At 27.4% G+C, this 20,234-nt stretch overlaps 1 protein-coding gene across 1 annotated transcript in view; it reads left to right on the forward strand.

The window, feature by feature from the left end:
* Positions 1-15,015, forward strand: part of LOC107447578 (unc80, NALCN channel complex subunit) — a 90,566-nt gene extending 75,551 nt beyond the window's left edge. Inside the window, exons 54-64 of the mRNA XM_043046998.2 lie at positions 655-819; positions 2,152-2,275; positions 3,537-3,710; positions 4,120-4,215; positions 4,402-4,490; positions 5,477-5,645; positions 5,943-6,137; positions 6,630-6,827; positions 7,857-8,027; positions 10,776-11,077; positions 12,280-15,015. Of these exons, the coding sequence (XP_042902932.1) occupies positions 655-819; positions 2,152-2,275; positions 3,537-3,710; positions 4,120-4,215; positions 4,402-4,490; positions 5,477-5,645; positions 5,943-6,137; positions 6,630-6,827; positions 7,857-8,027; positions 10,776-11,077; positions 12,280-12,555 (1,959 nt within the window). The 3' untranslated portion in view covers positions 12,556-15,015. The remainder of the gene's footprint in view (positions 1-654; positions 820-2,151; positions 2,276-3,536; positions 3,711-4,119; positions 4,216-4,401; positions 4,491-5,476; positions 5,646-5,942; positions 6,138-6,629; positions 6,828-7,856; positions 8,028-10,775; positions 11,078-12,279) is intronic.
* The last annotated feature ends 5,219 nt before the right edge of the window (positions 15,016-20,234 follow it).

Here is a 20,234-nt window from a genome sequence, read left to right on the forward strand (position 1 = left end):
ATCAATGTTATAAAAAAATGTGTGTTAATTTTTCTCTAAATAAAAAATTTGGATAAAATTGAAATAAAGTGTAACAATTATTTTTTAGTTTATATTACTTTTACTTAAACTTGTTATCCTTCTGTTCTTCTAAATGTTATTACATGAAAATGATATATAATGAGCAAATTACGAACTCTTCCAGGTAATTAATGTTGTAAGGGTTTTGAAAATTGCTAAAATTCTACACACGGCCAATTATCATTTTTTTCTTTTCTTCTTTTTTTTTTTAATTTTAGAATAAAAATTCAAATAACATATATTTTAAATAAGTCAGTACTGATTAATGTTGTGTGAGATTTTAAAAAAAACTTGTTTGAACGTTATCTAGTGTGAATTAATATAAATTAGATATAGTTTTTTTTTTCGCATTGGAAATTAATGTTGTAAATTAGTCGAAATCTCTTTTGCTTTTTAAATCAAATTCCAAAAGTATTTTTGTTTTTTACATAAACTGTTTGCAAAGTATGGTACTTTGTTAAAATTCTAAACATAAGTTTTGCTAAACTACTGAACGAAAAAAATTCTTTAGCTCCTATTTTTTTCTTTGAAGATAGGTGCATGTTTTAAAACCAATGAATGTAACAAAGTGTTTTTTTTTTTCTAAACTTTTAGTCTCTTGTGAGTTGCTGTCAAAGTATTATTCTTGGTGACCAAAGTACTCTAGCTGAAAGTTCTAGCAACCTTCCTTCCTCTTCCTCTGTTATGAATCAATCCCCACCCCCTGGATTTTGCTCTGTCGTTGTTCGTCTTATTGCTATGCAGATGATTGCATTAGGGGTAAGTTCTGCTCAGGTCCCTCATAATGATTCTGATTAAATTACAGCATGACCCAATTATGTAATTCCATTCTTGAGAAGATTTCAAAAATTTAATTTTGATGAAGCGTTACGTTTGGCTCAGTGTTATAAATGCATAAGATTATACTCTTTTAGCTAGAAATTATATCCCCCAAGAAATTCTTTCCCCCTATTTCCCCCGATTTAGTGAGGGAAAAAATTCAAGAAGCAAGATATATATATATATGATGTCAGAAAAAAAAACAATTTTAAAGCAAAAAAAAAAAAAAAAAAAAAAAAAAAAAAAAAAAAAAAAAAAAAGAAGAAAAAAGATCAGTGAATGTAGTAACTCAGAAAAAGAAGATTTACTTAAAATACTGATCTGAACTATAATGATGTAGATTCATATTCCCTTCTTACTATAAGATAATCTGAAAGCGATTCCTATGAGTTGTTTTTCCTTAGTAAAATTTTTGCACTTTTCTTAAATTTGGATTTAGCAAGTGAACTGATTTAATGAACATTAAGTACAGGTCTTAGGAAAGTTTGAATTCAGCTTTTTCTAATTTTTATATTCTTACATACAATAATTGATTTGTTAATTGTGATTATGATGTTATTTCACATTTTGAATTTTATTTCCGATGATGTTTACATTCAAAATTACTTTAATTTCTTAGATTTAGTGTTTAAAAAAGTTTCTGTTTAGAGCTGACATTTTTTGTAGTTAGCAATTTTTCTTAAGGCCATAATGTGGATCTTTTTTTTAAAATAGATTTTTAAAAATAAGTTACAAATTAGAATTTGTTTTTAATTTTAGTAACGCATATTTTAAATATTGGTGACAAAATAACATTGAAAAAAGGCTAAATCAAATTGTCATTTACTTGCTCAATAACTTTTGGTTGAATTGTTCTTAACAATGCTGTTAAAATTCTGTAATAAAAACAATGAAATCTCATAGTTTTTAAAAAATTTGCATTTGCATTGCTATTACATATATTTCCCATATTTTTCACTTTTTTTCCAATTGTTTTTTTGGTAATATTATTGGTTACATTTATATGTTTTTGAAAAAAATATTAGTTGTAAAAAATAGTTGTTCTCTTTTTTATAATATCAGTTTTCATTATTATTGCTCCATTATTTAGCAAAAATATGTCCAGATGCTGTATTTTAGTTTAATTTTTTTAATATAGTAATTTTTCCCCCATTCCTCTTCATTCAATGAAGATAATAGATTGCAAAGTGAAAACTTTTTTTGTAGTAGATGTAAAAATTAATTTTTAATGTATAAATGAAATTGAAGCATGTTTTGTGTATCAAAATGTAGGAATCCCAATCATTAGAGACTGTTTGTGGTGGAACTTCTGCTTTCTCCAGCCCTGAAAAACTAGAAATATATTTAATGAATTTGATTCTTCCCCTCTGTATTAGAATTAGTAGCAGCATAAAAGGTAATTCACTTGTAAAGTTCTATTTTATGTATAAATAATAGTGTCATTCTAGCTCTTGCAATGAAACTTTTGATGCAACCTATTATTTACTTATTTTATTTATCAAAGTCATGATGAAATAAATATTTTTCAGCTTAGTATTTATTTCTCGCTTTTAATTACATCTCATGACAATGTCTTTTTGTTAATATTCTGTTGTTGTTTTTAAAAATAAATTTTTTTTGTTTGCACTTAAACTTTTGTGATGAAGTGTATTTTAATACGAAATTCAATATATTTAAATTAGAATGCACATAAAAGCAAATAAATTTATTCTATATTGAGAACTCTTCACTTCAAAATATTTTATAAACTGTGTCTTACACTTTACTTAAATTAGAACAAACTAATATGTTTCTTGTTCATTATTTGTTCTTAAAAGAAGTATAGTAAAATAGATTCATTTAAACAAAAGTTTTGATCCACTTTTATTTCGTTTTAAACCACTTACATTTGGTTTTTATTTTATTGTTTCATTTATCTACTTTGTCACATCTGTGATTATAATTTTATTTAAATTAATTTAAATTCTTTATCATTACCTACTTAATAATTTTGTTCATCACATAACACATTTTGAACATTATTTAGCAATTTAAGATTTTTTTTTNTGTCGGTATTGCAGATAAAGTTCGATAAACAAATTCGTAAATTAAAATCCATATTAATAAAAGTGTAAAAAAAAAATATTCAAGAAAATTTCAGCATATATTTTGAAAAGAGGGGAGGAGTGGGGGAAGGAGGGGAGGGCCCAAAAACGGCTATGCCTAGGGCCTACGAAAGGTATAATCCGGCTATGTGCCTAGGGCCTACGAAAGGTATAATCCGGCTCTGCCTACTTAATAATTTTGTTCATTACATAACACATTTTGAACATTATTTAGCGATTTAAGATTTTTTTTTAATAACTGCAAATATATATTCAACTAGTTTTTAAATAATATAGTTTTACAGTTCACAATTTTATGCACTATACTGCACTGTGTTCTATAATATATGTTAGCATTTTTAACATTAATGGTAAGTCCCTGATTTAAACTGGTTAGTATGGATATATAATTGTATTATCTATTTACTTTTAAGATTTCTCTTTAATTTATGATTTAAATATTTTTTTTAGCATTATTAGACAGTGCATTTTAGGTTTTGATTTATGTTCTTATGTTAGCTGCTTGCTGTCAACTCATTAAAATACATGAAGAACTGAAATATTGTTTTTTAGATGTTCCTAAACTTCGACATAATGATATTGCATTTGCTTTGACCATGGTGCTGCATGCTTTAGCGCCTGTTTCACCACAAAGTAGCTCTTCAGCTAAAGGGGCTTCAGACAGCAGTAATTTTGGCAAATCTCCAAATAGATCAAAAATGTTTCTTTTTCATATTGGTTTCGTTGGTAAGTATTTATTTTGTAGTGTAATATTTTATGATCATTCTTACTAACATGGAACTGTACCATGAAGATATACTAAGTTTCTAAACTAGACTGACAGTTTTAAAAAATTTATTACGGGAAATCAGGAATTTTTATAAATTGGATTAGTAATTACTTCATTGAGTACATTAATATACTCTTACAAATGTTTTCTAAATGTTTCTTGGATTAATATTTGTAACAATGTGATTAACTGATTCTCGAAAATTTAGAATTTATTTTTTGTAAAAAATATAGTATTAAATTATTTTAGATTGATTTATATTTCACATTTTCAACTTTTCCATAATTAAGAATCTGTAAATTTGTTATTAAAAACCAATATGCACCTTATAATTAGCTATGTCAATTAATTTCTTTTTTTTTTCAGGACTGAAAGTTTTACTTGTCTGTTTTGAGAAACAGCTTTCTAATGACTGGCATCGAATTGCTGGTTGCATTCGAGAACTCGGAAACAGAATGCAAGGTAAATGTGATTGGTGTATTTTCTTAAATCCAATCCATATTTATTATTTTTTCTATACTTTGTATATTTTTCATTTTGAAATTAAAGTTTTTAGATTTTTAAACCCAATATGAAAATTGAAAATTACTGCTATTTATGCTTGAACCTTCTTTTATTTGTTATTAAATATATTCTCCTTTTTTATAGGTGGCTTAGGCTTGTGGAATTTTATTGATTTTATTGTTAGCCATCGCACACCTTTATATGTATTATTATATCCGATGATCAAATGTAGAGTAAGTTTTGAAATTGCATTTTTTATTCAACATTTTTTCCTTTTAATAATTTCAATTCACATAGAAGTTTAAGTTTAGAAGAAGAGTAGAATTGCTCTCAGGAAAATGTAATGCCTTTTTTATTGGTATTTATTTTCCTGAAATATTCTTTTTTCTAAGAATTTTACTTAAGATAAATTTTTTTACCATACTTGATTATAAATTAACAATCCGTTGGATTATCTGCATCAAATTACACAAAACCATGGACTATTGCTTGCTTAATTACGCTCTGCTTATGTTTTAAGTTTAGAAGAAGTTAGAATTGCTGTCTGGAAAATGTAATGCCTATTTATTTACTATTTATTGTCCTGAAATATTCATTTTTATAAGGATTTTGGTTAAAATACATTTTTTTTTACAATATTTTAATTCTAATTTATTATAAATTATCAATCCGTTACATTATCCACACCAAATTACATTTCTGGTGAAATCATGTTGCTTTGGATATAGAGACTTACTTCTGTTTGCTTGAAATATGCTATGCAAATGTAATTTGAATTGGCTATTGTATCCCAATATATGTGTCACATTTAGAATTGCTTTTACTTGTGAAACAACTACTTTTGCCTACGAACGCAACACAGGAAAAAGTTGAATTATGCAAATTATTAAGTTAGGAACTATGCTTACAAATTATTTATAGTTAATCGTGTCTTTTTGCACTGAAAATGAAAAGGACTGTTTACTTTTTTTACTTTAAAACTTGTTTAGCCACCCCTCAAGGTATCACATTATTTAATATTCTTCTTGCTGCTAGTCATCTATGTTGTTTGCAATTCATCTGTTTACTTCTATTGTACAGGCACAAAGCTTGTTAAAGCATAAAAGCAGCTCAGCTTTTGTTGTTTTGTAAACGTAATACAATAAAATATAATAAATAAATATTACCATTATTATTTAAAATTTCATTTGTTAATCTTGTAAGTGTTTCATATTTTTAGATGCTTAATACTATTTGTGACAACGAACAAGAATATTCTTTCCAACAAAGAATCAAAGGCAAACTTAATGGTCAAAATTTGCCGGTAGCAAAGAGTCATGGTGCCTTGTATGTTAACATGGTTCAAGAGCTGAAATCATTAAAAGAAGATTTAATTTCTTGGAAAATAGGTGTGTGTTTATTACTTCTGTTTGAATTTCTTTTGATTGTTTTTATATTAATGCATTTGACTCAGAATTTATTGCACGTTCATATGGCAGATTGATAATAAATAATTTTGTATGTTTTCATTAATATGAAATCAAGAAAGATTTTTGGGCTCTTTAAAGTTGTATTTTTGAAAGTTTATTTAAGAATGTAATCATGTAGAATTAAAGTATGTATTAAGAATGTAAGAATTTTTCGAGGTCTGGTATGTGTGATTATGTTGATTTATTTCATTAGGTTAAAATGAAAATTTATTGTAGGGGGAGGTAAAGTGGAACGATTAAAATCTACTGTATCAACTGATCACAGTAGCGATACTTCTCAACAAGCAGGATTCTTATATCAGATGTCTAGAAAAAGTGAACACTCTGGCCTAAATGATCCCTCCGATAAACCTGATATTACCGTAGAAATACCTGTTCCTGTGTCTCGTAAAGCTAGTACTCCTCTCATTAGTAAGCAATTATTTCTTGAAATATTTTAATCTTTATAATTTAATTTCATTTTATTTAAATTTTTCATAATTGATTTTTTACTTCGAGAAGATCATTAATTTTAAGTTGTCAACAAACACAATTTTTTAAAATTAACCTCTTAAATTGCTTTTTACTTTGTAGAAATTAAATATATCTAGTTAAGTGTATCCAAGCAGTTGACATTTGTGCTCAAGTCTTACTTTTTGTTAAACTTTTGTGTTTTTATATTTTCTCATATTTGATTCAAAAGAAACTATGGGAATTACCGTAAATAAGGGGGGGGGGGAATTTTTGTTATGATTATTCATTTATTTATTGGAAGTGCTCATAAGATAATTCTGACCTTTATAAAACCATGAAATTTAAATTTATTACTAATCTTAAACTTATATGTGTATATTTTTTAGTGCTTGTAAAACTTTCTTTAAAAAAATTTTTTTTGCTGCTTTAACTAATCACTTTCTTTCACAGGAGGTATGTCTACAGACAGCTCATTACATCCACAGATCACAGAAGGAGAGACGAGCACCTTTACGAATATCGGCAAGCATATTCATAAGGGACTAAGTATTAAATTCAGCTCTGGCAGTGGGAGCCGACAAGTATTGAGACAGCTGCTTCGTCGTAGTAGTTATCCTTACCCAGAAGACGATAGCAGCACCGCCGAAGGTACTCAACTTTTCCCAAACTCTAGTTCACTTTCATCATTTATAAGGCTAATATTTTCTTAGTAATGCTATGTTTAAATATTTTTGAGAATTACATTAATTTATAAAAGGAAACTCCTTTACCTTATCACTTGAATTGATTTCGATCATTTTTTAACTGGAAGATGGGGGAAGATTTTTCAAACGTTTATTTACTGTGACTATGAACTTAAATTTCTGTTTTTAAAAATAAACGAATTTATTAATCCTGTGTTTATAAATATATAAACTGGATGAATAATGATCAAATGAACTAACACATTATGCACTAGAGAAAACATCTGCCCATTGTCAGTGTTTCTTCTTGGATCCACCCTAAGCTTTACTGTTAGCTGCATTTCTGTAAACAAACCCCTTTTCAGCGAAATATTTTTCCCAATTTTCTGAAGTTTTATCAAGAAATGGAAGTGTACTTTCCTCAACTTTATAAAAGGTTAACTAAAAAAAAAGTTAAAACTATATCGCCATTTTTCAAATTTAAAACATTTGCAAAATCATCAGATATTGATTTTTTAATTGTTAAATATATGTGTATATATTTATAGAGCTGTCAACTTTCTATGCTTTGTGGGAAAATTTCTTCTAGTAGTGGCAAAGTTTATATTTTAATATAAGATTCTTTATTTATTAAATATGATTTAAAATTATAACATGTGAGTGATTCGAAAGCTCGTATAAAATGTCACTTTGTTCCGGGTCTTTCGAAGTGAGGCTTTCAACATCAGCAAAACAACTCAATATTCTAAAAGCTTTAGTTTTTGGTTGTCTACCATTCTATATAAGGTGGCAGCGCTATATTTAATGAATGACAATTATTGAAGCTGTGTGAAAAGGACTTTTGTGGCATTGGTGATATTTGAATGTAGGGCATGTTAAGATTCATTTTTAAAAATAATAAATAAAAAATCTATTCTTCTTGTTATTTAGCTCTTGAAAAAATTATTTTCTTTCTTTTTTATCGATACCTTATTTTATCTGATTTCACTTGTAGAAGGATTAAGTGGAAAGTTGCCTGCAGTATCTGAACCGAGATTGTGGAGAAAGAGCACTTTCCATATGAAACGTGGTGGGAGTAAAAAAGGTAAAGTCGGTAGCGGCAGTAGCCTCACGTCGGTGGGGACGACCAGGCAAACAGAAGAGCAAGACTCACCTGGGGATCAAAGTATGAACTAATTTTTATTTTGATTGTACAAATTTTTCATGAATTACTATTGCTTATTTAATCATTCCATAACAAAATTAAGTTTAAATTACCAAATTCAAATGTTTGAGCACACAGTAGAATAGAATAAAGTTAAGTCAGGAGTTAGATCCTGGACTCAAATATATTTCCAGAGGTGCAAACTAACGCGATTTCATAGTCTAACTTATGGTCTTACAGCTGAGAAATAAAAATTATGTTTTTTGAGTATTTCCCTTATAATCTGTTTAAAATAAGTTTTTTTTCCCTTTAATTTATTCTCATGAAGGGAAAGTGACAGTTATGATAATAAAACAAGATAATTATTTTATTAAGATTTAAGAAATTTTGTTGTTTGCATCTAATCTGCAATATATTTTTTTCTATTCTTTTAACATTCTGAAAACAATAAATAATTACAAAAAATGATTTGATGGAAACAATAAATTAAAGATATAAAGAAATCTCATATTTTCCTCTTCCAACAAGCTATTCTAAAACTTTTTAGAACTTCAAATACTGGATGGTAAAACGGTAATAAGGCTGGTTCTAATTTAACCAAAATTAAAATATTGATCCCAAGCAATCAATATAATTTTACAGTGAAGTATAAAATTTCACTGTTTTTTAATTTAATACTTTTATCTAAGTGTTGTAAATTCATGCATAATTGTAATAATGTTATAGACCTACATAGCTGTATATACTTCTGTGTTATTGTACTTTTGTTACTGATAACTAGCTTGGAAAGCTGTCATCTGTGTATTTCCTCAAGAAACAATACAATTGTTAATACAGTTACTGTTAACAACATTAAAATTCAGGGGTAAGAAGGCAAGTACCCCAATGTTTTGAAAATATATTCTGTTAGAAATATAGTTGTTTTAATGTGAAAAAAGAGTATTTCATTACACTTGCTGAAATGAGTTCATTTAACAAAAACTCATTATTTAGTGTATAAAATCTCAGAGTTCATTTAGTTTTTTGTTAAAAAGCAAAACAACTCATTTGACATTATCATTTGTTCTATTTATTTCATTTCTGATGCAGTATCTTGATTTTTATAAATTAATGTTTAGTACTTAATACGTGGTAACTCTTATCTTCAAAAAATTCAACTGCTCAACTTAAAATTCCTTCAGCTGAGAAAGAAAGTCAAAGGAGAGAGAAAAAAAAATTAATCCCTTTGCCACCGGAATTTTTTTTTCTTTCTTTCCCCGAATTTTAGAGCCAAAAAAGCATTTTTTATTGCTGAAAATTAATATATTTTCTATCCTAAATTCGAAAATGCAAAATATTTTTGTCAGAACCAGTTATTTGCTTGACCTATTGGTGGTGAAATATGTAATGTCTTGTTCACTAATCTCCAGTTTTCCCTGCAAGTTTTGTCTTAAAAAAATACACTGTGATAACATATTTATTAACTCTATTGCCTTAAGGTGTTTAAGATAAATATCTGCATAATCTGAATATTAAAATTAGGTAAAACATAATAATAATTTCCCAACTTACTAAGTTTCCAACCAAAATAATTTTGTAACACTAATGAAAGTGAAATTACAGGAAGTACAAAATGATTTTGATTTCAATTTCAGGCAGGAAATCTCACTGCGAAAATTGTGAAGAAAGTGGGACTAGTTGCAACAACTTTTAGCAATACTCAGAAATACAAAAATAATCGTTGGATTTAAAGAGACGTGTAGATAGCGATAAATTTTATTTCAATGATGCAATTTTTGTCTTCTTTACATGGCATGAGATGCCGACCACACAGGCACAAAAACGCTGAATATATGAGATTCAAGGCTGACAGAGAAAGGGTTAAAAGCTTTTTGTTTGTAAAGTACATTTTTCCTTATCTAAAAACTTTTGGAGTTCATAACGAGAATAAAAAAGGTTTTTTTTCATGGAAAATAATTATTTTACCTGATGTAATAAGATGTTTCTGAAATCTAAATTTTAATTGTCAAACTAGTTATTAAATAATTATGATGGACTATGCTGCAAAAAATATTTTAAAGTTCATAGAAATGCAAAATTACTTGAAATTTTCCACTGGTCCACTATGACCAATTAATATTTATTGCAATATAATGTGTCGATCATTTACTGATGCACATATAAATGCAAGAATTTTTGGGTTATTTTTTATATCAGTTTCTAATAACTATTAAATTAATTAAAACAGATTTATCTAATAGAAATTTGTTATTGACTTAATTATTATCTGTGATCTTTAAGGTTTTATCTACTGTTTAAAAGTGTCAAGTTGCATTTCAGTTGAAAGAAATTTTTCAAACACGTGTTTGTATCAAACATTCAAAACACTCATAATTTTATGTCATATGTAATTCGAACTTATCCAAAGAAAAACTAATTTTTTCTGTTAAAACTGTAAAAATATTACTTGTTTTGTTTTCAATTGAGAAATTAATACATTTTCCTGATCATACTATCATAGGTGTAGCATGAAAGAAATTTTTGTGAGGACACAATTTTTTTTAAGGAGATAGTTCGGATAGTTATATATATATATATATATATTCGNATAAAATAAAAAAATTTCTAAGTGTAATAATCTGTGGCTTTTCAATATTATGCATTTTTTTTTGTAATGTGGTCTCCAAAAAAAATTAAACGAGAACTTATTCACTATTATCACAAATAACATAAAAGTAACATTTTTAATAAATATCAATATATTTTATACAAATTAATCTATAATTTCAGCTGATTCTGTGAGTCAACCCCCGTCTTGCCCAACCAGTCCGGTCGGGGGAGTCCAGTCGCCGGATCCGGATTCGGACACTCACTTACCGAGGCACCGCCTCCAGCGACAGAAGGCTCCAAGCCGCAAGACTTTCCGTTATCGGAAATCTCACCGAGGAGCAGGGTGGGCAGCCCACACCGAAGCTGATGAAGAGAGTGGGGGAGAATCCATTGCTATGATGCCAACCAAAACTCAACTTCCTCTCACTGAAGAAGACAATCCCAACGTATTGCCCCAAGTAGCATTCATACAAAAACACAATGTGAGTATTTCTTTTACGCTCTTTTCAAAAAATAAGACATTTCATAAATTATTTTATAAATTATTGATTTTCATCCATTAGCTAGGTAATAAAGCATAATTCCTATGTGAAATGATTTCTAAGGAAAAATGTTGTAATATGTTGTTTGTTTTTTTTTCATCTTGAAACCAATATTAGCAACCTTTAAAGAGTAATAAAAAGAGAAAGCAAAAAGTCATGTATACAGCAGTTAATTACAATTCCAAAGGAAAGTTGCATAATGCAGTAGGAATTCCATAAGAAAATTGAAACCAATAGCAAATTTTAAAGAAAAAAGTAACAAAGATATAAAAATGACAACCGAAGCTGGCGTCGTCAGGGGGTACCAGCTCCGGAAGTCATAAAAATACAAAACCTTTTCAATCATCAAATGTCTAAAAATTGCTTTCTCTTTATCTTAAAGGTTTTGTAAAAAGTTCATGAAAAGAAATAGATAATACGAAAGCAAATTACAAAAGTTAATTACATCCAATTCCAAAAGGAAAACATAGTTGAAAAAACCTACTTAAAAGTAGTCCCTGACGAAGTCAGCTTTGATTGTCATTTTTATGTTTTCATTGTTTCTATAGAATTCACCTTTTAAACAATTTATCTTTTAAAAAGTTAATTTATTTTTTTTAAAAATGTTATAACAGGGTGCATAGCTTTTTTAAAAAGTGCTTAAAGGTGCTTATTTTCGATCTTCGTTTTCTAAAAGCCCTTAAAGGTGCTTTTTTCATTGGTTGTTTTTAAAAAGTGCTTATTTTTCCCTTTTCCAAATTGAGATTTTCTGTTTAACATGTTGATTTTGGCTACGAATTATGCAGAAAGACACTGTTCACATTATTCTATTTAACGTTTTCACAATTAATTTAACCCAAATCTATTTCGGCGTATCGTCAGTTCATAGCGTAGGAAAACGCCATTCAGATAAAGGTAATTTTAGCAATAGTCAAAAACAATGACTGAAGTTTTTTTTTTTTTTCATGACGGTTAAAACCAGATAAAACCGTCAATTGTCAATAACTTTCCAACCCTACCTAATTATGATATTTTTTTAAGGTGCTTAAAAATATTACTTGAGTGTTTGAAAAATGCTTAAAAGGTGCTTATTTTTTGTTGAATAATTTGGCTATGCACCCTGTATAACTCTGCATAATATATCTCCTCCTTCTTTTAAATAGCGTCATAAGATAGTTGGGCATGTTGGCAGTGAAGAATCTCCAGTAGGACGTCGTGCCAAGCGTCATCATGGCAAAAAGCGTTATCGATCACATTCCCAATCTCCCACAAGTCCTCTCTCTCCTGAAGATGCCCAGACACTGGGCGACTCAGTTGAGTCTCTCGGCAATGGAGAGAAAAGCACTCTACTGCAAGAGAGTCAAAATCAGAATGAAGAATCTGAAACTTCACTCTTCATGGTTTTCCCGGATAAGGATAATGATAATACATGTGTTTAGTTACCCAATTGATATTACAGCACTTCCTCACTTCCTTTGTATTTTTAAAATAGTATATAGGGTGCTGGAATAACATCACTTTTTGATTTTACTCTTATTGAAGATCACGAAAAATCATACTTCTGCTAATTGTAGCAGGAATTAAATAAAAAATTTATTAATCATTATGGAAAATTAATAATTAAAATTTTTTATAAGGCTTTAAAAGTGAAGATAATATTTAGTTGATAAATTAAATTTGCATTGACTGTTGGACAGGAAAGATTCAATATTGGTTGTTATAATTGATTTTGCAAGTCGAAGATAAGTAATAGAGCAAATAGCCACTTTATTTTTTCTTGATGAATGCAACCAATAAACAAGTAAAAAAAATTTAATCATTTTTGTTACATAGGAATAAGTGAAATAAAATGCGTAAATTTATTGTGACTATGATAAGATATGCATTTATTTTTTGAAGGAAAATTAAAGTTATGTATTAAAACAGACCAATTTAGAAACATTTATTAACCCATTCTAGTCTTTAATTCAAAATTTTAATCAGGATATTTCTATCTAACATTACTTTCTTAACTATATTGAAGAAATGTAGAAAAAAAGTTTAAGTATAGTTAATTTTTTTGTTTCATGATAACCAAATTTATTTTTCTCCTAATTTCAAAATATTTTTGGCATTTCATTGCCTGAAACAGAAGCGGGTTTACAAAAATAAGAAATGTAAAATATTTTGGACTTCAAACTGTAAATGTATGTTGTTTTATTTTAAACAAGGAATATAAAGTTAATTATCATGAGTGATGGATTCCTAAGCACCCTGTATTTTTTTTTCCTACAAACCATTGCCATTAAAACTTCCTTATTAACGAAAAATAACGATATTAAAATTGGTTTCAATTTGTAAAGATTGTACTTATACATACTTCTGAAAAGGTCGTATATTTATCTTGTTGAATATGTTCATTTTACAAAAGTTAATTTTTTTTTTACTGTTTTCATTTTAAAGTAAATTCAATTGTTAAAACTGCACTCAAAATTGAAATTATTCTTAAAAAACATTTTCATGTCATTTAACTATTTATAAATAATATTATACACATTCAGATCTTTATATCTTATCTCTATTTTGATAATTTGTTTTCAAAATTCATATTTATAGAGGTTTAGAAAAGAGTGATTTTAAGTGATTAGTCCCTGTATCTGACATAGTTGGAGAGTTATGCCCTACAGGTGTTTGACTGAATGCCAAATTCACTATAACGATACGAAAATATCATTGTAGGATTAACCTGGAATGATTGATAAGATCACCTTATATCTCAAAATTGAATTTATTTATTTTTATTCTAGTTTTTAAAATTAGTCTTAACTATTCAAAATATCTATTATATGCAAAAATGTTAAATAACTATATATTTTGCAAAATAGTTAGCTTTTAAAAATTATGATAGCTGTACTTGACACTTATACAAAGTTATTTAAACCATTATATGCCAATTAAACAGTTACTTTTTAGGTGAAACAGTAATTTTCTTTTTAAGAAGTTATTTCTAGTGGAAAATTTTGCTATTGAGCATTTGTTTAAAGGAAAAAAAAATTAATATTGTCCATAAAATATTAGCAAGAAAATTTTGAAGTTACTATTAATGGCAATTAAACAGTTAATTTTTTGAAGAAACAGTAATTTCTTTGCAAAGAAGTTATCTATAGTTGAAAATTTTGCCAACAAACTAAAAATTAAGTTTTATTTTTATAAACTGAATCAGTTAATGAATGATTTACGCAACTTTTGTGTGTTTTTTCTTGTGGAAAATGCAGCTTGATATATTTAGCATGGCTTTAACAAAAAGACATGGCAGAAAAACATGACTTAAAGAACAAAATTTAAAAGAAACTTAATCAAGTGTTGTAAACGACTTTGATATTCTTCCTTTTGCTACCTCAATCTGAACCACTTTAAACATTTTTATCATTACTTTCTAATTAAGTTTGATGCAGGGACCCAAGTGTTGATACACGGACATCTTTTTAAAAGAAAAAAATTAACATTTATGACAAATAGGTCTATATTGTATGTTATAAATTAATAACATTTAGCACAGAATTGTGGCATTTAAAGATTTTGACAAATTGGTTTATATTATATGTTAAAAATATTAATTTTTATTTAACAGAGAATTATGAATATTTAACGGAGAATTTATGGTATTTAAAGATTAATTGAGATATAAAAATATCTCACTTTTTCATATTGATGAAAGTCTTGCATTTTGTTTATTTTTTCATACCTTTATCATAGAAAATGCAGACGTTTATATAAAAAGATAGCACAAAATTAAGACTGCAGTTAGTTCATTAGGTTATAATTAAATTTTAAATACTTCTTATCAATTTGTTATTGATTACCAGATTACTAAAATTGCAATTTCTTCAAAAACGCACATTTTAAAAAAAAAAAATATTTATAAATGAGATGAAAATAATTTTCAAAGTGTCTGTATGTAATATTAAAATTTTTGTTTCAATTTCTTTACTAAACAGGTCAAATTTAAATCATACTTAATGCTAATCGTCGGGTTTAGAATATTCTTTAAAATATTCTTAGCAAATTATATTGTGAAGAATTTTGATACAATAGTTTATACAACAAAACATTGCTCAGCAAGAGGGGGAAAAATGAAGAGGTTTAAAATATCTTAGAAAGCACTTATTTACTTTTTGACCTTTCTGGTCACTGAATCTATTAATTGTTTATCTATTATGGTTATTTTTATGAAACGAATTGCAATCATATTTAACAGAAATATTAATTCTTTATTAGTGAACGAAATATTGAGATATAGTAGGCCCCCCAAAAAAGGTATCTTATAACATATTGATCTCTAAACATGTTCGCTTTCTCAGATATCCAAAATAATGAAGGTGCAAGATGAATTTCAAGTATTAGCTTAAAATATTTTTAGAATGCTATAGAGCAAAAGAAATATTGAAATATGAAAAATAATTATTCAAATAGGTGTCTTAGTGGTGATGCATTGTTAATATTATATGTGTATTACGATATTACTTTTTTATTATAGTAATTAAAAAGTATAATTTGTTATGAATAAAGCACAAATAAAGTTACAGAAAGGGGCATATTATAGTTTCAGTTATATAAACAAGAATCTTCTTCAATGTCTAAACTCATTCTGAGGTTAGATACAGAAGAAGTGTCAGATTTTGTATTTGATACTGAGAAAGATTCTTGTTTATAGAACCCAAACTATCATGTTCATTTCTGTATTTTTATTTGTGCCTTATTCACATATTTCTTTCTTTTTGTTATTTTTTAATGACCTTTGTTATGTTTGTTTTACATTCATATACATTAAATATATTATTTTTCTCTGAGAAGCTTAAAGCAATAAGGGCCTACTGTATTAGATTGCAGATTTTCAAGGTTAATGTCTTGCAGAGTTATGCTGAATGCAATAATGGTAATTGTTCTTAAGGTTTTATTATCAACATTCTGTTTGTTTGTAAGTATGGTTTAGAAAATGCATAAAGGCACAAATAAAATAAGAAGCAGTCCTTTTGGTAAGTTTAACAAGTATCGTCATAACTAAGGTAACAAATAAAATTTTTTATCCTGAGTGATCCACACTGATGATGGCACTAGAAATGACTGTTCATCTTTTTAATGTTTTTGTTTGTTTTTATGTAATTTTTACTATTTCTTTTAAATGGTTTGTGTTTGAAACTAAATAACTTGAAATAGATATTTCAAAAACATTTTGTTTTTATTTATTATTGCCTGTATAAAAACAAAAACAGAATTATATTGCATTTCTTTTATTTTAATCTTAGCCTGTCATTGTGATATTTTTTATACTTTTTTAGTCATTTATTTTTATTATGTTAGTCATTTAACGTAGGTGTGTTTAGATTTGTTTATTGTTCTAAGTTTTGCTAAGGGATTTGTTTTGTTATGTAATTTGAAAAGTCATATTTAAGACTATCTTTATTTTTTAAATGAACAGCTCTGCTTTTACCATCTGTTGCGTGTATATTTCATTCGATTTACTTTTGTTTCGAAAAATTTCCCCTTTTCCTCAATAAGAATATCTTTCTAATATAATTTTAAATTATTTCTTAGCACTAAATAACGAATTCACACTTTAGATTATAAAGTGTAATTAGTTCTAGCATAAAGTAGTGATGTCTTAAATTATATAAAGTAGATTTTTTTGTTATTGTTTTATGCATATATGTATCTCCGATATTCATCTGTGAATATTTTAAGGAGGCTATATATCGAAACTAATGTAGCGTCCTTTGATGTGATATACAGTGGTTTTTTTTTATTATAAAAAAATTACTGATTAATGCTATCAAAAGTAATATGAGTTACACCAGACAACGACGAATCTTTATCTTTGTATTAAAAAGTAGGTATTTTTCAATAGTTTGCTGGCATTTGAACCATAATTGGATTATAATAAATTATCACTTAATTGTTCAGGTGAAACTATTTTAAATTTTAATTACTTGAGATTGTTCCCTTTTTTATTATAATTATATAATAAATATTTTTCTAGATTATAAAATATGACATTCATTTATACTAGTAAATCCGTAGTCTGTTATAAATTAAAAAAATTTGAAAAAAAAAATTATTAAACATATTTTTTAAAATGATTAATATTTAACTTATTACTGCTCTGCTGATTATGTGGTTTAGTACTATATAAAAAAATAAGAAATAATAATTTGAATTTAAAACATGAAGGGTTTATTTAAAACAATAACAAGCTTTAAAAACAATTATAATTGTTATTGTACTGCAAGAGTCTTGTATGTGTACTTTTTTACTTTTATAGTCGTTTCAATTTCAAAATATAGCCTACTTTGATATCTTGCAAAAATTCTACAAAAAAGAAAGTGATTTAAGTTTTTTTTTTTATTGCTTTTTCTCCTAATCTTATTGTTTAATACTTTATAATGTTTAAAGGGTGTACTAATATGAATCAAAAATCTAAGTAAATGAGTAAGGATTTAAATTTTCCTTAAGTATGTTTTCCTTTTCTTATGTGAAACCTCTCATTGTTTTAACAGTTTCTTTGCTCTGTGCAAGGCTATAACCGCAGTAATACTAATTTCTTAAGCCTATTGTATTTTTAAAAAATAAGATAAGAATTGTATCGCCCCCCCTTTTTTTTCAATTTTAAAAAGTTAATTAATTTGTTATTCTAATTTGGTATGCGTCAGCAAATTATTGAAATATATTCTTAGAATCTTAATTAAATGTGCTTAGATATAGAATGAAAAAAAATATATGATTAAGTGTTATAGAATATATTTTTCTGCCTCTTGAATTCAGGAGAATAAGGTTATGATATTTTATTTGTAACGAATAAAATGTGTTTTATTGATATTTAGATAATTACTTAAAACTAAATTTTTTTTAGTTCACGATATCTAACTTTTATTTTTACACATTTTCATATCCTATAAATATTTTACAATTTTAATTCGAGTTCTAAATTCTTCTTTAGCATTACATTAAATCAATTTATGTTTTCAACGTTTAGAATGATATGAAAATTGTATACAATTATCTTAATATAAATTGATACTTGATCAAAAGTATTTTTACGGGTTGTAAGAAAAATGTATTTTTTATAAATATAATAAGGTTTTATAAAAATATTTGCTCAAATAGCTTTTTCAAATATTATAACTAACCTGACTTCAACGAGGCTAAGAATAATAGATATTGTTAGTGAAGTGTAATTTGATATATGTACTAGTAAATGATTGTGATAAACTATAGACTATATGCTTTAAATAGCTTTTATGATGCAGTTATAATGTTGAGATGTAAAGTTCTTTTTGTTGGCGTGTAAAACCTGCCATTATTGATATATGCATGTTTGAAAGCTTTTTACTTCTGCCAAAATTGTAATGTGGTACTTAATAGATCTTGTGATAATTCGCCAAATTTATTTGTATTGCTATATATATATATAATTATTGTAATGTTGCCTTCATTGTTGAATATTGTATGTTTATATGTTGTGAAAATAAAAGTATAACTAAAAAAATATATGTATCAACTGACAGCAACTTATGAGGCGTTTGTAAAACATAGTTTTTAACCCATAGTACATTCGCTCTTATGGACTCAAAAATTTACCCCTATTTCAGATAATTGAAATTTGTTGAGGCAATGAGTGTGCTATTTTATATAGACCATTTGTTCCAATTTTGATACTGTACACAAATATTTGATCTTTGAAGCTAAATTCTGTCAAGGCTAAAAAGCTGGGGTATCTAGTGAAATCCAATTTAAAACCCTTAGCTCCAAAAATACATTTACCTTTTAACAATTTTCTTTTCTAAGTTATACTAGTTTTAAGTGGAATTGAACTTATCCAGAAAATTTGTATCATATTTTATTGAAATTAAATTTTTCACCTAACAGGGAATGAACCAACAAGCATTATCAGAAAAATGAAGAAAACTAAGAGGGGTTGAACACATAAGTGGAAAAGATTGCCAAACACTCTCAGGTATGGAGTAATTCAACAGAATTTTTTTTAATCAGCTTTGGGAATTTCTCCCACATCCTTCTACATTCAGATTGCCCATGAGCAATGGCGCAACTTGGTTGGTCAAAGAAAAGCTTGAGTTAAATCATGACTGTCCTGGCGTCATGACTGTTAAAAAGATCTTCTTAAGCTTAACAGGAACAGCTTGAGGAAGATCATTGGTCTTCTCACTGGACACTACACCCTCAGGAGACATCATTACATTGTGGGTATTGCATCTGATCTTTGTAGAGGCTGTAATCTTGAGGAGGAAACTTCACGACACATACTTAGTAATTGTGAGGTCTTGTGGCGTAACTACCACTACAAATGTTAAATAACAAATCACTAGTATATAAGACATGTTAACTTGAATCCATCACGAGGTACCTTTTGATAGATGAAGGTTGATATAGTCTAAGATTAAATCCCCACATTGGTGACCTGCGGACGAGATAAGAAATTGTCAATATTGATGGATGAATCCACATTAAACAGTTGATTTGCTTAAAAAGAAAAAAATTAATCCGGTGAAGTAAATAAAGTCTCCCAGTTAATAAACAATAAAAAAAAAATGAGATGATGGGAAAAAATAGCGAAAAGCTGTAAAAAAAAAAAATAATAAATAACGAGCGAAATGCTTAGAAGAAGGAAAAATATATATATAATGAGCAAAAATTGAAGTTAATAAATAAAACAGCATTAATCGACTAGTGGAATCTGTTCATCGAATTCTATCACAGATAAAATTCTGGAAGGGGAGTTATGTGGCGTAACTACCACTACAAATGTTAAATAACAAATCACTAGTATATAAGACATGTTAACTCGATTCTATCTTGAGGTACCTTTTGATAGATGAAAGTTGACATGTCTATAATTATATCCCCCACAGTCTCTTCTGCTCAAAGATTTCAGCACATGGGGCAACATTGCATTAAGGCCTGGGAATTACAGGATGTTCCTGTCATGTGTTTGATGAACTTTGTTTCAGCTATAAAGCTTTTCTGCTAGTCATGATCTAGGGTTTGGGTACAATAGACCTCTTGTCTATGTGCCCTTCTCCTCGTAACTGCCCAATCTCTCAAAGTCTATCTAACAGAAAGTTTC

This window comes from Parasteatoda tepidariorum, chromosome 3, assembly GCF_043381705.1.
Source record: "Parasteatoda tepidariorum isolate YZ-2023 chromosome 3, CAS_Ptep_4.0, whole genome shotgun sequence".
NCBI lineage: Eukaryota > Metazoa > Arthropoda > Arachnida > Araneae > Theridiidae > Parasteatoda > Parasteatoda tepidariorum.